Below are 17,163 nucleotides of genomic sequence, written 5' to 3'. Positions count from 1 at the left end.
ATTCCAACAACACCGTTGAGCTTAAGGCTTCTGGATTGAGATTTAACGCGTAATTTTTGGAATAGTGATTTTGATATGGTATTAATTTCCGAGTCTATTGCTTGAATTTTAACGCGACTCCCATTATTACTTTTTGCGAACAAACCGCAGGTACGAGCGCACCCCCCGTCATTCCTTTTCCCTCACATTAAAATTATAATTGAAATACATCGATTGGCTCCTGAATTTTTAAAATCGGTTTATGCGCTTTTAAGCAAACGTCGTTGAAAGTTCTAATTTTGACAAACTTTGACGAATTTTCAAAATTTAACGACTTGTCGTAGAACCGTAATATTTTAGTATGATCTATAAGACTGTCGTATACCTGTCTATAAGACTGTGGTAGACCGTCAAAAAAATATAAAAATAGTCTAAAAAATTTTTACTACTTATTAACTACTACTACTTATATTAATAAAAACACTTTATTACAAGAAAACGGCCCGGCCGATCATTACCAAAAACTAATCAGGTCGATTCTCAACCAATATCTTTTGAACGGTATTTGAATTTTCAAAATACATTCAGAATTGCGGGCTAAAACGTGGACGAAAAATTTTTCACTTTTCTGCTATTTATAAAGAAGCGGCTTGGCCGATCGTCGCACAAAACTGACAAACAATGGTCCTCATCGAGATACATCGAATGTTATATAAGGCTATTAGATTTTTGAAATTGATCCAGTTCTTTTTGAGAAAACGTCGATTTACGGCAGAAAATCTGTTCACGCACACACACACACATACTTTTTCCAAATATTGGTCTCATTCGATTCAGAATGACTTGAAACGTCGAGAAAACATAAAATTAGCGAGTCAGATTTTTTGATGAAAACAAACTTCTCCTTCGGAAAGTTTGTAAGGGGGGGCGCTGAGTAACATTTTTTCTGAAAAGGGGGCGGTAGGTGAAATAAGTTTGGGAATCACTGCTTTAGTGTATTATCCCGTAATGGCGGAATTCGGGCCAAAATATCTTCGAATATGCTGTGGATGTCTGCGGCTTGTGTCCGATACAACAAGCTTTCCACGCTATACGTTTCTGTCCGATCCTCGTGTCCGATACGGAATACTTTCTTCGCTTATTTTATGACGTAGATGTGTTTTCCTTGATTTTGTAAAATTTACAAATTATTACCTTACATTCAGGCCTGTTTTTCAGTTCATCCCACCGCTGCCACCAATGTTAAATATTTGCCTTCAGCGATGGAGATAATTTTGGTATTTCAAAACACAACACAAGTTTTATAAATTTATTACAGAATATAGATATTGTTATACAGAACTTAATTAAAGATTATTATAAGGTTATGTGTTCCTTTTGTAGACCAGAGAGAGAATGTGCCCTTGTGATAATTGTAGAGGTCCTCTGTCCAGCCGAAAATACAGAGTCCATAAAATGTAGAGTGGAACTCGAGAGATGTAGAGTCCATAGAGTAATAAATGTGGTAGTATGCACATAGAGGCATAAATGTGACGGTAAATAGGTAAGAGTGTCGGCGCATAACAATGTGGTCTCTAGGGTAACAGAAATTATATTATCGACATAAAGTAATCTTAAACTCTATTTCTTTGTTAATCAGTGGCTTCAAACTGGCCACTCCATAAACATATTCTTCAACAAAGACCATATCGCACTCGGCTTATCGCCTGTTCACTTATCTATGCAGTCGGTGCCGCCGCGACAAAAAAGAATGAGCGGTGTTCATGAAATGCGATCGATGCTTTTGGTGGGATCAAAAAATATTGCCGATACTTTTCAAGCAGTATCAGCGTAAAATATTGATTCCGCCAAAAATATCGGCACAAAGTATCGATTCCAAAAGTATTCAGTATCGACATCAAATGATCGATATTTACTCAGTATCGATACTATCGTTCTAACACTATAGTATCGATCTAATACTATGACGCGTTTGCGATGAGTCTTAAAATTTTAGACTGTTTTCTCTGTAAGCACTTGATTCATGTCGCATCCCCACAGTTCTACACTATAGATCTCATAGAGTTTTATGAAAGCTTTGGGTATCAGAACTTTGTTACTCTGGGATAGCTTTGAGATACGACCAATAAGCCAATAGAGTGACTTGACCTTAAAGAGTTGGAACAATTCTTAATTTAATTTATCTTGCAAGAGATTCCTTTCTTAACTTAATATATATTTTATTTATTATTATCTTATTTCTTATACCTTTGCCAGGGTAAAAGTTGAGTGGATTCTCTTTTTCCAACCTCATGTAATTTTTTATAGATTTTTAAAATATTTCATTCCAGAAGATCTTGTAATTTGTTGACATTTTTACAGATGTGTGTTCTAAGTTATTACTTGTATTATCAGCCGAATCTTCTTATTTAAATGGTTTTGTGTTATAACACGAAATAATTTATTCGACTAAATGTTCCCTTCTTTAAAAATTCAGGATCTTAATTTGAATATCCTAAATAAAATAATAATATATTCTACAAAATGTTCTATAAATACAAATGAGTATAAAATTATACAAATCAGTTCTTTTAGAGTAAAGACTTTGAAAAAAAAATAGGATTTGCAAAAATCGAGTGACATAAAGCCAAAAAGTGTATTTTCATATTACCATTTCAAAAAAGTTGATATTTTGAGTATTCAATATAATACTCGTAACGCATTTGCTAATGTTTCTGTATACAAATAAAACTACTTATTACAATTAAATAATATCCTTCAAAAACATCCTAGTAAATTTAATTGAACATAATCAGTCAAAACCATTTGACGTGTAAGCCACCGTTCATTGTTTCATTTTGAATTACGCTTCTACAAATATTTTTGAATTAAAAATATAAAGTTTCTACGCGATTTTGAAGCAATTTCTTACCTTTTGCACAATCTCTAGATTAGCATGAATATTTCAAGACTAAAACTGGTCAAATCAGAGCTTTAGCAAATCTAATATAATACAGAGCTCCAGTTTTATATATAAGAAGATTAATTTGTTTATTCAAGGTTAAATTGCCACTGAAGATGACATAAGATTCAATATCAAAACCTTTTTCAATATAGCGCTTACAAAAAGCACCAATAAAAATATTACTACCATGATTATTGATTACTAAAACAAAAATTATAAAAAATATTTTAAAAACAATTAAAAGTCACAAAATAGAATTTGTAGTCATATTTGGGAGGATGTGTTGATATTTTCACTAATACTCATATTCATTTTTCCCTCTGAGTTTCAGACACCACAAATTTATGCAATCATCATTAAAATAACTATGAAATCGTAATCATTAATATAACATTGAGCTGTACATAATTTTAAATAGTACAATTTGCATGACACAAAAAATAAGTGTTGGTCAATCTTGGAATGCTAATAGAAAAATATACTACTTGATTAGATGTTTTATGTACAGATTTCTATGAACACATCTTATCTATAATTACATATTATTACAAACTGTTAATTAAAAAAGTAAAATTTAACAGAACAAAAAGATCTACATTTACAATGCACAGTGTCATTTCAGTGGAGTGTCATTACATTGGTTACAGTCTTCCATGTCATCCCGAAATTCTTCAATTTGCAATGTCATTTCAAAAAAGTGATATTTATCATGCACATTTCTTGTAGCTAATTTCAGTATCCCGTGAGGACTTGCACCAGGTCCTATTTGAAAAAAATTAAATTAAGTATGTATACATATATATATATATATATATATATATATATATATATATATATATATATATATATGATATTCAGTTTTCAGGGCAATACATCAATTAAAAAATTTGTATGACTTTAAAACATTTTTATTTTTTCCATACGTTTCGACACATTGTTTTGTGTCATCTTCAGTGGACTCTAGATTGAAAGAACAGATAGAAATTATTAAATAAAACTAAAATATAAGAAGTGATATGGTATGAACTTACATGTAATTGAATTAATCCTAATTATTTCATATTATAAATGTTCACAATGCACAATCCTAATTATTTCATATTATAACTGTTCACAATGCAACAAAAAACCAATCCTTGTCATTTTAAATTGAACAATATATAAATTTTTGAATGAGATTTTTTATGAGTTTGTAAAGTACATCACGCCGTACATTTCTGTGCTCCGATGCACGGGTGACGACTGAATGTACGTCAATGTGCGAACCACGTGTTGAGGGTTAGGTACCAAGCAAACGAACTGACCAAAGAATTTAAGATTTGACAACGCGAGAGGGTACATATAGTGAAATATAAAAAGATGACAATTGTGAGGGTAGACATAATTTGTAAAATTGAGATAAAAATTAAAAGAAAAAAAAAAGAAAAAGAAAAATTGGCATTAAAATTAATATAATTAAACGTCGATCATGATAGGTAACTATTTTAAAGGTATGAATTTCGAGACATTGTTTAAGACTACTTGGTAATTCTCGCACAGTGAGGAAGTATCCAATCTTTTGTTTAAACTATTTTTGTAAAGGTGTATCAGACAAGATTCTGAAAAGCGTCTCTGAGATGTATTCGATTCGTGATATAAAATTGTGGCCACATCAAAATTGAAAATATGATTGAAACTTTGTATGTGGTCAGTTATCATTGTTTGATTTTGATTTTTATTTTTGGAATTGTTATAATGTTGTCTAAGACGTTTTTTTAGATGTTGTTCAGTTTCGCCAATATGAGTGGCCTCGCAATTTGTACAGTCAATTTTATACACGATGTTAGAAATACGATCTAAACTTGTCGGTGATTTTAAGTTCGAAAATAAAGAGTTAAGGGTCTGATCAATATTGCAAACTAAACGCAACTCCGCGAATTCAAACAGTTTTTTCCAAATAGGAAAGAGATTTTTAATGTAAGGGAGACAAATAGTGCCAATAAACTTATTTTCTTCTTTTTTCTGAGACTCGAGGGAAGGATGATTATGTTTTGTGTTAAGGACGGAAAGTCTGTTGTTTATTACTAATTTTATAAGATGTGGAGGATAGCAATTATTTAATAGGGTTCTGTGGATTAGAGATAAGTTAAAAGGCCAAAATTTTTTATCTGACAAGAGAATAGCATGATCAACTAAATTGATAATAGTACCGATTTTCATGTTAGTGGGATGATAAGAATGGAAATTGAGATATCTGCCAGACCACGTTGGTTTTTGGTACCAGTTAGTAATAATTTTATTTTCCGGAGTTTTTATGATATTTACATCTAAAAAGCTAATTGACCTATTGTGTTCTTTTTCGAAGGTGAAGGTGAGGTGTTTATTAAAGGAGTTAAAATTTTTTAGTAAAGAATCAAAATTATTTTTAGGAATGCAAGTAATTATATCATCAACATATCTGTAGTAAAGAAAAAATTCAACATTAGATAGTTTAAAAACGTTTTTTTTCGAGGTGTTGTAAAGAGAGTTCAACAAGAGCAGGTGAGATAGGCGATCCCATGGGGGTACCAAAAATTTGTGTATAAAATTGTGAATTGAATTCAAAATAAGTATTCGCGACTATGAATTTAATGGACTCTCGAAACCAATGAAGAGAAAGGGTAGTGTGGCAAGAAATCTTATCCCATCTATCTGTGATTGGCTCTAAAATTAGTTCTAGTGGGACATTTGTGAAAAGAGATACTACGTCTAGGCTTATTAAGAGGGAGTTGTTGGGCAATTGTGTATTACGTATTTTGTTGACAAATTCAAAGGAATTTTTAATAAAGAAAGGAGAATTAACCGCAACTAAGGAGAGGGGTTTGCTCAGAAATTTGGAAAATTTATTTAGTGGAGAATTCAAATCTGCAACTATAGGTCTAAAAGGTACATTGGTTTTGGGAGACCGTATAATTTTGGGTTATTAGGATGTAGGTTTTTTAACGACAAGGACAAGTCTTGTGGGATTTGTTTAACAGAAACTAAATTATTAATGAATTTGTGGAACGTGCGGTTAATTCGATCTGTAGGATCGCTATTGATAGGACTGTAAACGTTAGTGTCATTAACTAGACTAGTGATTTTTTCTAAGTAGGTAGTTTTGTCGAGAATTACTGTGACATTTCCTTTATCTGCTCTGGTTACCAAAATATTCGGATTATCTTTGAGAAAGTTTTTACAAAGTTTTATGTCTCTTAAAATATCTTTGTAATCAACAATTTTTTTGGAGTTAAAGGATTTGATGTAGGAGAGAAAATTTTTGCAAAAATGGGAACGAATGTTAGATTTTACTTCAGGGTTTTTGATATTATGCAGGCCAGCTTCTAGTCTGCTTAAAACTTTAATGAAATTTAAATTGTGGCAATTATTGGGGATAGCAAAGTTGGGACCCAGTGCAAAAATGTAAAGTAATCTATCTGGAATTGTGACGCTGGAAAGATTTTTTAGCCATTTGTTTATCAGTGTACTATTTAAAACTATTTTTGAACGGTTGCGTTTAGACTGCAATAATTTATCGAATTTAATTTTATAAGAATTTTTTAATTTAATGAAAAATTTGTTGTTACGCGTCGATTCGTATTCAGAAAAGCTTTGCATTTTTGTCCTTTACACAAAACATAATCATCCTTCCCTCGAGTCTCAGAAAAAAGAAGAAAATAAGTTTATTGGCACTATTTGTCTCCCTTACATTAAAAATCTTTTTCCTATTTGGAAAAAACTGTTTGAATTCGCGGAATTGCGTTTAGTTTGCAATATTGATCAGACCCTTAACTTTTTATTTTCGAACTTAAAATCACCGACAAGTTTAGATCGTATTTCTAACATCGTGTATAAAATTGACTGTACAAATTGTGAGGCCACTTATATTGGCGAAACTGGACAACATCTAAAAAAACGTCTTAGACAACATTATAACAATTCCAAAAATAAAAATCAAAATCAAACAATGATAACTGACCACATACAAAGTTTCAATCATATTTTCAATTTTGATGTGGCCACAATTTTATATCACGAACCGAATACATCTCAAAGACGCTTTTCAGAATCTTGTCTGATACACCTTTACAAAAATAGTTTAAACAAAAGATTGGATACTTCCTTACTGTGCGAAAATTACCAAGTAGTCTTAAACAATGTCTCGAAATTCATACCTTTAAAATTGTTACCTATCATGATCGACGTTTAATTATATTAATTTTAATGCCAATTTTTCTTTTTTTTTTTTTCTTTTAATTTTTATCTCAATTTTACAAATTATGTCCACCCTCACAATTGTCATCTTTTTATATTTCACTATATGTACCCTCTCGCGTTGTCAAATCTTAAATTCTTTGGTCAGTTCGTTTGCTTGGTACCTAACCCTCAACACGTGGTTCGCACATTGACGTACATTCAGTCGTCACCGGCATCGGAGCACAGAAATGTACGGCGTGATGTACTTTACAAACTCATAAAAAATCTCATTCAAAAATTTATATATTGTTCAATTTAAAATGATAAGGATTGGTTTTTTGTTGCATTGTGAACAGTTATAATATAAAATAATTAGGATTGTGCATTGTGAACAATTATAATATGAAATAATTAGGATTAATTCAATTACATGTAAGTTCATACCATATCACTTCTTATATTTTAGTTTTATTTAATAATTTCTATCTGTTCTTTCAATCTAGAGTCCACTGAAGATGACACAAAACAATGTGTTAAAAATTATGTGTTAAAAATTATAATAAAAAAATTTAATATATATATATATATATATATATATATATATATATATATGTTAAAGAAGTTAGTTTTGATGTTGGGAAATATGAAAAAGTTCTTCAAGGGCAATACATCAAATAAAAGGCAAAGATTTAGAAGTTAATCTTTAATTTTTTTTCCAAACGTTTCGACATAGGATTTTATGTCATCATCAGTGGATCTACAGAATGAACATTGAGAAATTAATATAAACCAGGATAAAATGACAGAAATTGGAAAAAGAACTATAGATACAAGTAATATAATTATAACAACAATAACAATTATAACTAAACAGATATACTAACATAAGAAATAAAAAGTAAAAAGAAATCTATACAAACATACAAAAGCGTAATACATATACATAAATATACATATATACAGTACATATATATACGATATACATGTACAAACACATACAAATATACATATATATATTGAAATGATATAATGAGGTTTGGTAGTAGGGTTTAGGTATGGGTCGGAGGTCCGATGTTGTAGATTCACGCTCCAGATCAATAGTAATAACTCGTCCAACCCTTTCCTGGTGCCTTGGGTCGAGCAGTAGTAGTAATGTTTGATTTACTGGTTTGATAATATCTCTCTTCAGAATAATGGGCTCTTTCAGTAAGGTATTTGCTGGAAGAGATAGACTTCTGCTTTCTAATATAAAAATCCACTTGTAATATTAAACACAGTATTTATTTCTTTTATTTAACAGACATAATCTCCACTTATGATATCTAAAACTACTCTCAAGACATTATCACTTGGCTAGACTCTTGTCTAAGACATCACTTGGCTAGACTCTTGTCCAAGACATCACTAGTTTACACAAATAATTTTGACTCATTATATATTGTATTGGACGTGACAATTTCTAGGAATGGCGTGCTTCCGCGTTCAATGCGAAGATCTTGGACTTTAATTAACATTGAAGTAATAAATTCATATTTTTATTAAAAGCACGTACGATCATGTTATTACAGAACACGCCACCCCTAAAGAATATTGTTAGTCCTCTAACAATTAAAAAAAAAAGAAATTACAATTTATTGGGGTTCCTCCTCTCTAAAACAATTTATCGTCCTCGATAAATGAAAAATAATAATCTATGGTACAATTGATTATAGCAAAATAGAAAAAAATTTGAAAACTATTTGCAAAATATGAAAGAGTAAAAGTATGAAATTTTGTAGTATGTCTGAAATATAATAATTAGTTAACAATTCTGATAATAATATTGGTAAAAAAAATTAACATTAAACCTTTTTTAACAATCTAACTAAATCTAATATGGTTGTAACATTTTGCTGCATATTGTGATTTTTAATAGTTTATTAAAATTATTTCGATATAGTTTCAACAGTTTGTTTCATTTCTAATCATGGATTTTGATAACACAGCAAAATATTATGAACAATAATTAGTTACAATATTAGGTCATTCTTATTTGATACAGTATGCAATCTAATACCATATGAATTCGCTCAAGTTGCATAATTTGTGTGTCTGCGTTATATACGCAGCATTAAAATGATTATATAGGAAAAATTTTGAATATCAAATAGGTCATATTTGATTTATATTATTTGCACATTAATAAAACTTTCAAAAATGTATGTGATAAAAATAATTGTTTGATCCATTATCACTATCATTGGTTTCAAGAATATTAACAAGGTGCTAAATCTCTCTTTTTTTCACAAATTTAATATCATCATAAATTGTTTAATTTTATATGATAATTTATTTATTTGATTCGAATTTAAAATATGATCAAAATACTCTGTGTCAGATTCAGTTCTGTTTTGAATAAGATGTTTGAAGATGCGCGCGCGTTTATCACTAACTGAACCTGTATGAGAATCTTGTATCAATCTTCGAAAATATTAAAAAATTGCTTGCACACTTGTTGCCATTCTGATGCATTACATCTAGATAGAAATGGAAGATAGTGATAATTCGTTTTGTAATCTAATAATTGTGTGTTGTCACATACTTCTACATTAATACATTTCTAGGACATCTTAATTTTATAACTTTTATTTTCAAATTCTATTTTGAACATTCTATTTGTGTAAGTATAAAATATTATTTGTAAATTATTATATTTGGAATGTCAGTATTAATAAATAATGAGTGGCCATTCAATTTCATAATAATTGATACAAATTATTATTATATATATATATATATTTTTTATATTTTATTTCCATGTGAATTATTGATACTACGCATCAAAATTACTTTTGTTGTAAGTGAATAAATAATTAAAGGTAATAGAAATTCTATTTTTGTTATTGGTCTAATTATAACTGCTTTGAACACTCGAAATTCCTAATTAGTTATTATCAAAAAATAAAAATACAACTATAAAAACATTAATATTTCAAATAAAACAGAAACAAATTACGTAAAAAATTATTTAAAAATCAAATTTAAAATATCAAATTAATGGAATTTTAATTGAATAAAATATGTCGCCAATTAATACTTGAAAAAATTTAAATAATAATAAAATAAAGTTTATAAAAATTAAGCAAAAATGTATTCCGTGCCTTGTTAAAATTTGAAACCGAATGTTACGTGATATTTCTTTACTCAAATTTCAAAATAGAAATATGATAAAGCTTTTTATACCATTAACGCAAATAATCGAAATTACAGTTAGTACTCGTAATTGTAATTACAATTATAAAAAATAATTAGAAAAAATATTATTATTGTTAATTTACGCAATTAATGTAATAGAAAATAAATTTACTCAATCGCTTACTAATTTTCAAAATAAAATTTATTATATTTGTAGAGAAAACTTAGGAAATATTTCACGATCAATATAACACCAATAAATTGAATTTAATTTGAAATGAAATCATTTTGTATCAATAATTCAGACATGGCACATTTCTATTTTCCTATTTTTTTCAATTTTTAATTCAAAATTCTATTTTATAGGGATAGTTACATTGCTATTATTGACATTAATTTAATTTATCCCCTTCATTTCTGTAACATTTTGTGGTATGGGCAGTTGATTAAATTTAATTATTATTGAAATTTCCATTTTCAAGTTCAATTATTTTCACACCAAACTTCAAAGTTCATTTAATGTAATATTCAAGATTAAAATTTCATTCTTATGTAATATTTTTAAAATTATTTCTAAATTCAACATTTAAATTAAATTCAACATTTGGAAATTATTCTCATGCAAGGTTTAATAATATCGATAAAATCAACGAGCGTGTTTTGGTCCTAAAATGTAAATAACGAAATAAATTTATTTGAAAGATTTTATTGACTCGTTCGAGCGGATTCATGAGTCTCTTTATAAGTCATCAAAATTACGTCAAATATATTTAAGATCTTGCAGTTTTCACTAACCTTACGAGTCTCCATTCGGGTTTTTCCTACCCTGATTAATTATTTATTTGTCAGATACCTATTGTTTCTTTTGAACAATTTAATATTAGGCTATCTGAAATGAAGGATTGGCACTATCGCCTGAAAAGTGGCACAATGGCTACACTAAATCCTTTAGGCATTTCGCCTTTATACTGGCATTTAAAGCCACATTAAAAATCGCGACGTTATAAAAAGATCAACAGATGTAAATTTACTCTTGATAGAATACTCAAAGTCATTAACTAGAGTCACTAACTTTTCAATATTACTTTCTGAGTCTTTTATATTATTACTTGATGACTTTGTTACTAATCTTTACAATTATTTTACTTTGAAATATTTCTGTTATGAAATTCGGACCTGGCAATGCTCGTAATTGTTTTTGTTAAAAATGCTTAGTTAACAATATTTACTTGAGCTTAACCTTGATGGTTATGTGAATTCAACAAAATAATAGTGGTGTGAACAATAATCGAACTGCTCATTGTTACAAAAACGTTACCCAAGTACAACCAAAATCCAAATACAAAAAAATATTCAAATTGACAAAATATTATTATTTATATTCTAATTGACAAATAAAATCTTTAAAAAAAAATTTTGACGACTATGATCTTCTGGTCTGGATGTGTAGTTGTTGTCAAAAGAAGGATTGGTTTTTCTTACTTGGGGAGTGAGCCTTAGTCAAGAAGTCTGCGTCGATCTGCGTAGATCTGTCTGCGCAGTTTATCTCGGTAATGCTGCCACCTTTAATGCCTTTAGTTCCTCGTGCTAGTCTTGCTGCTTGCTGGATACTCCGTTTTACTTTAATGACTCTGCAGCCTCTGGGTGCGAAGAAAACTTGATCCAGACTTCACCAAGCACAATTCACAAAACTAACACTTCACTACAAGAAAATCCACCGCTTGACACCATGAAATGAATTAACGTGGTTGGTAGTAAGGTTTAGGTATGGGTTGGAGGTCCGATTGTTGGTAGATCCACAGTCCCGGGTAGTGATTACTGTAGCAGATTCTTCATACGATATGGTAATAATGTCCGTCCAACCCTTTCCTGGTGCCTTGGGTCGAGCAGTAGTAGTAATGTTTGATTGACTGGTTTGATAATAGTTCTCTTCAGAATAATGGGTCCTTTCAGTAAGGTATTCGCTGGAAAAGACAAACTTCTGGTTTCCAATATAAAAATCCACTTGTGGTATTAAACACTGTATTTATTTCTTTTAATTAACAGACATAATCTCCACTTATGATATTCTAAGACTACTCTTAAGACATCATCAAAGACTCCTGCCTAAGACATCACTAGTTTATACAAATAACTTATTATATATTGTATTGGACGTGACAATTTCTAGGAATGGCGTGCTTCCGCGTTCATGCGAAGATCTTGGACTTTAATTAACATTGAAGAATAAATTCATATTTTTATTAAAAGCACGTACGATCATGTTATTACAGAACAATATATATATATATATATATATATATATATATATATATATTTCAAAGTAACTAGCAGCCCATTCGTCGAAATAAAAAAGGTATAAAGTATAAAAACTTTTATTTATACGTTTCGACACAAGATGCGTGTAAATATAAACAACAATATAGATTAATTATAGCATAGAGAAACATTATACACACCACAGGACAAAAACACTCAACAAAAATTTATTTTAAAAAATTAAACTTAATAACATATTAGAGAAAAAAAAATTTTTTTAGAAAAAATTATGAATAACTAAAAGATTTGAAAACTAATTTGACTAAAAGTTATGAAATGCATCATTGTGAAGCGAGAAACACGCCCATACCGAGCATCCAGACTCGACTGAATTATTTCAATAGGCGTATTGGTAGGAATGGGAGGGGACGCATCAAGGACAAATTCTCGAGGCACGAAAACGCATCGAACACAGTGGTTGAGCTGGAATTGATCAAAAGGAAAAAGCAAACCATGTAAAAGTTAGAACAAGAAAAAACAATATTGTAAAAAATAATATAAAAGAGATAAGAAAATTAATTTTTTGTTTTTTTAATAAAATCAATAACAATCTGGTAACTATCATGTAAAAGGTGGGATGAATTGCGTTTATTAACACAAGAGGAGGAATTTAATGAAATAAAAAAGGATTCAGCAAATTTTGTAAGGTCACTATTTTTTTCGATATAAAGAATAACAGGATGTGAAGTGTTAAAAGTGTGATTGAGATTGAGCATATGATCTGAAAACATCGTTTTGAATTGGTTTGGATTTTTTGAATTATAAATATGTTGATTAACTCTCTTATAAATATACTGGGAACTTTCTCCAATATAACACATGTTGCAATCATTAGGTTTTTCTTTAAAAGTTTTTCATCCCAGTTTTCCCAAGTTGTATTGTCTTCCTAAAATTCACAAACCTAATTTACCTCTCAGACCTATAGTTTCCGACTTGAATTCTCCCTTAAGTAAACTCTCCAAACATATCAGCTCCATTCTCTCTAAGGTTACTGTTTTATCTAAATTTAATGTTTCCAATTCTTTTGATTTAGTAAAAAATTTATATAAAGCGAAAGGTTTTTCTTCAGATGGTGAATTCTGAATATATATATATATATATATATATATATATATATATATACATATATATATATATATACATACATACAACTACATGCATATACATATACATATGTACATACGCATAAATATACATGTAAATAAATATGTATACATGTATATATAAACAAATATATATGTAAACCTGTATACATGTAAGGCAAACAAAAAAATTATGAGATGGATAATAGATATACAATACAAGTACACTTGCATGAACGTTGGTAGGTTACATCTAGAGAGTATACACAACACTAGAAATTAGCACTAACATTTATACAACTTGTCAACACCATGCATTTTTTATAATTTTTTGTATGATGTAAAAAGAATAATGACAATTTTATTTGAACAAAAATGTGAGTATAGTTAGGTAATTTCTGCCACGACTTCTGTTTTTTGCAAGTTCCGAGGCTTATGTGAGCGACACACGTGTTTTGAAGGATTCTTGAAGGTTATTCAAAAATTGCTATGAGTGGGTAGGTAAAGAACGGTCGAAGTTGAAAATGGTAATGTTAGGCTAGGTTTGTATGGTTAGAATTAGTTTTGTTTAGAGGAGAAAAAAAAATTTTTTTTTGGAAACAATATTTAGTATTACTAGGTAGTTAAACTAATAACTCAATTATCTAAAATAAAGATTCTTAAGGGTTAATCAAAATATGCTATGCGTGGGTAGGTGAAGATCGGGTTACATGGCCGAAGTTGAACTAGTAATGTTGGCAAGGTTTGTATGTTTAAAATTAGTTTTTTCCCGAGGAGATAAATTTGGAAACGTTATTTAGTATTACTTGGTAGTTATCGCAGAGTAAGGAGGTATCAAATCTTTTGTTTACAGCGTGTTCACTTACTGCTATGAAACAAGATTCTGCAAAACGTCTTTGAATAGTGTTTCGTTCATGGTAGAGAATACTGGCATTATAAAAGTTAAAGGAGTGTTTGAAATTTTTGATGTGGTCTGTTATCATAGTTTGGTTTTGGTTAGGGTTTTTCGAATTATTGTCGTGTTGTTTGAGTTTTTTTATTAAATTTTGTCCGGTTTTACCTATGTAAGTAGAGGGGCAATCATTGCAATTCATTCTGTAGACGATATTGGACGTACGTTCTATACTAGTGGGAGATTTTAGGTTTGTGTAGAGGGATTTAAGAGTTAGATCTATGTTGCAAGTTAATCTGATGTCTATCTTATGAAAAAGTTTTTTCCACACTGGGAAAAGTTCTTTTATGTATGGTAGACAAACGTTGCCGATAAAATTATTGTCTTTGGGACTATTAACAGGAGTGCAAGAGGAGTTTTTATTGTTGAGAATTTTGAGTCTATTAGTAGTTACGGAGTTTATGAGATGAGGAGGATATGCATTGTTGATTAAGGTCGTGCAAATTAGGGATAAATTGGAAATTGCTTATCTGAGAGAAGGATGACGTGGTCGACTAAATTGATAATAGTGCTGGTGGTAAGAATGAAAGTTTAAGTACCTGCCCGACCAAGTAGGTTTTTGGTACCAATTGGTAATAATGTGGTTGTCTATAGTTTTTATAATTTTTACGTCCAGGAAGCTAATGGAATTGTCTTGTTCCTTTTCGGAGGTAAAGGAAAGGTGTTCGTTAAAAGAGTTAAAGCTGTGAAATAAAAATTCGAAATTTTCGGTAGGAACGCAAGTGAGAATGTCATCAACGTATCTGTAATAAAAATGAAGATCTAAATTATTGGAGTTGAAAACTTTCATTTCTAATTGTTGTAAGGAAAGTTCCGCGAGTGCTGGAGATATGGAGGAGCCCATAGGTGTGCCAAAGATTTGCAAGTAAAAATGGTCGTTGAATTCGAAATAGGTATTAGAAACTAAGAATTTAATTGACTCGAGGAACCAATGAAGTGATAACGTTGTAAATATATATATATATATATATATATATATATATATATACAAGGTCGACTTAAGATTAATTTGTAACATAGACTTATCCCTTAGCTCTCTTTTTTCTAACATCAAATCACCCACTAGTTTAGAACGCACATCAAATATTGTCTATAAATTAAAATGCAATGATTGCGATTCCATTTACATAGGTGAACCCGGACAGAAATTAATAAAACAACTAAAACAACATGATAATAACTCAAAAAATCCGCGACAAAATCAAACCATGATAACAGAACATATTAAAAATTTTAAACATTCTTTTAACTTTTACAACGCTAGTATACTTTATCACGAACGGAACATTATTCAGAGAAGATTTGCTGAATCTTGTTTAATTAGCATTAATGAACTTTGCATTAATAAAAGGTGTGATGCCTCCTTACTCTGTGAAAATTATCAGGTGATACTCAATAATATTTCCAAATTTGTTTCCTCTTAACTAGCTTAATTCCGAACCTGCTAACCTACCCTTACACGGTACTTCGAAACACTGATTGTAAAAAACTCGCCAACTATCCTTCAAACGATCTCTTCAAATAATTTTTAAGTATATGTGGCATTCTCGCCTCGGAGATATACGCATTAACTACTTTTTGCGTGCAAAATGCTATTTCAACAAAAAAAAGCAAATTAGTGTATATATGATAGTGCAAAATGATGTGCCTTGCTCTAGTTACATCAATACAGGGACATACATCAATTAAAAACTTGTATGACTTTTAAAACATTTTTATTGTTTCCATACGTTTTGACACATAGTTTTGTGTCATCCTCAGTGGACTCTAGTTTAAAAACACAGATTAAAACTATTAATTAAAACTAATTTATAAGAAAGTGGTGTGGTGTAAAAACTTACATGTAATTGTAGTAATCCTAATTATTTCATAATTGTTCACAAATCCACGATAAAAAACAATGCTTGTCACTTTAAATCGGAACAATTATATAAAATTTTCTAAAACGAATTTTTTATTGTATAGTACATCTCGCAATTCCGTATTCCGATGCAAGAGTGAAGCCTGAATGTGTACCAATGTGCGCACCACATGTTAAAAGTTTTAAAAGTCATACAAGTTTTTAATTGATGTATTGCCCTGAAAAATTTAACATATATATTTATATATATATATATATATATATATATATATGTGTGTATGTATATGTATATATGTGTAAATGTATATGCGTGTATATATGTATATATGTATGTATGTATATGTGTATATATGTATGTATATATGTGTATATATGCATGTGTGTTTATATGTCTATATATGTATGTGTATATTTATATATATATGTATATATATATATATATATATATATATATATATATATGCATGTGTGTGTATATATATATATATATATATGCATGTGTGTGTACTGTGTATATATGCATATATGTATATATATGTATATGTATATATATATATATATATATATATGTATATATATATGTATATGTATATGTATATATATGTATATATATATATATATAAATATATATATATGTATTGTGTGTATATATTGTTCT

General features: G+C 29.4%; 1 protein-coding gene across 2 annotated transcripts in view; it reads right to left on the bottom strand.

The window, feature by feature from the left end:
- Positions 1-3,455: 3,455 nt before the first annotated feature.
- The window catches only part of LOC113376588 (zinc transporter 2-like), a 241,564-nt gene continuing 227,856 nt past the window's right edge, over positions 3,456-17,163 (bottom strand). For both annotated transcript variants that reach the window (XM_026616557.1, XM_026616558.1), the window contains exon 5: positions 3,456-3,685. In XM_026616557.1, coding sequence (XP_026472342.1) covers positions 3,537-3,685 — 149 coding nt within the window. In that variant the 3' untranslated portion in view covers positions 3,456-3,536. The remainder of the gene's footprint in view (positions 3,686-17,163) is intronic.

Source organism: Ctenocephalides felis, unplaced genomic scaffold (assembly GCF_003426905.1).
Source record: "Ctenocephalides felis isolate EL2017-DRISC unplaced genomic scaffold, ASM342690v1 CF-g0.4_SCAFFOLD_01886, whole genome shotgun sequence".
NCBI lineage: Eukaryota > Metazoa > Arthropoda > Insecta > Siphonaptera > Pulicidae > Ctenocephalides > Ctenocephalides felis.
This window is presented reverse-complemented; position numbering and strand designations above follow the sequence as displayed.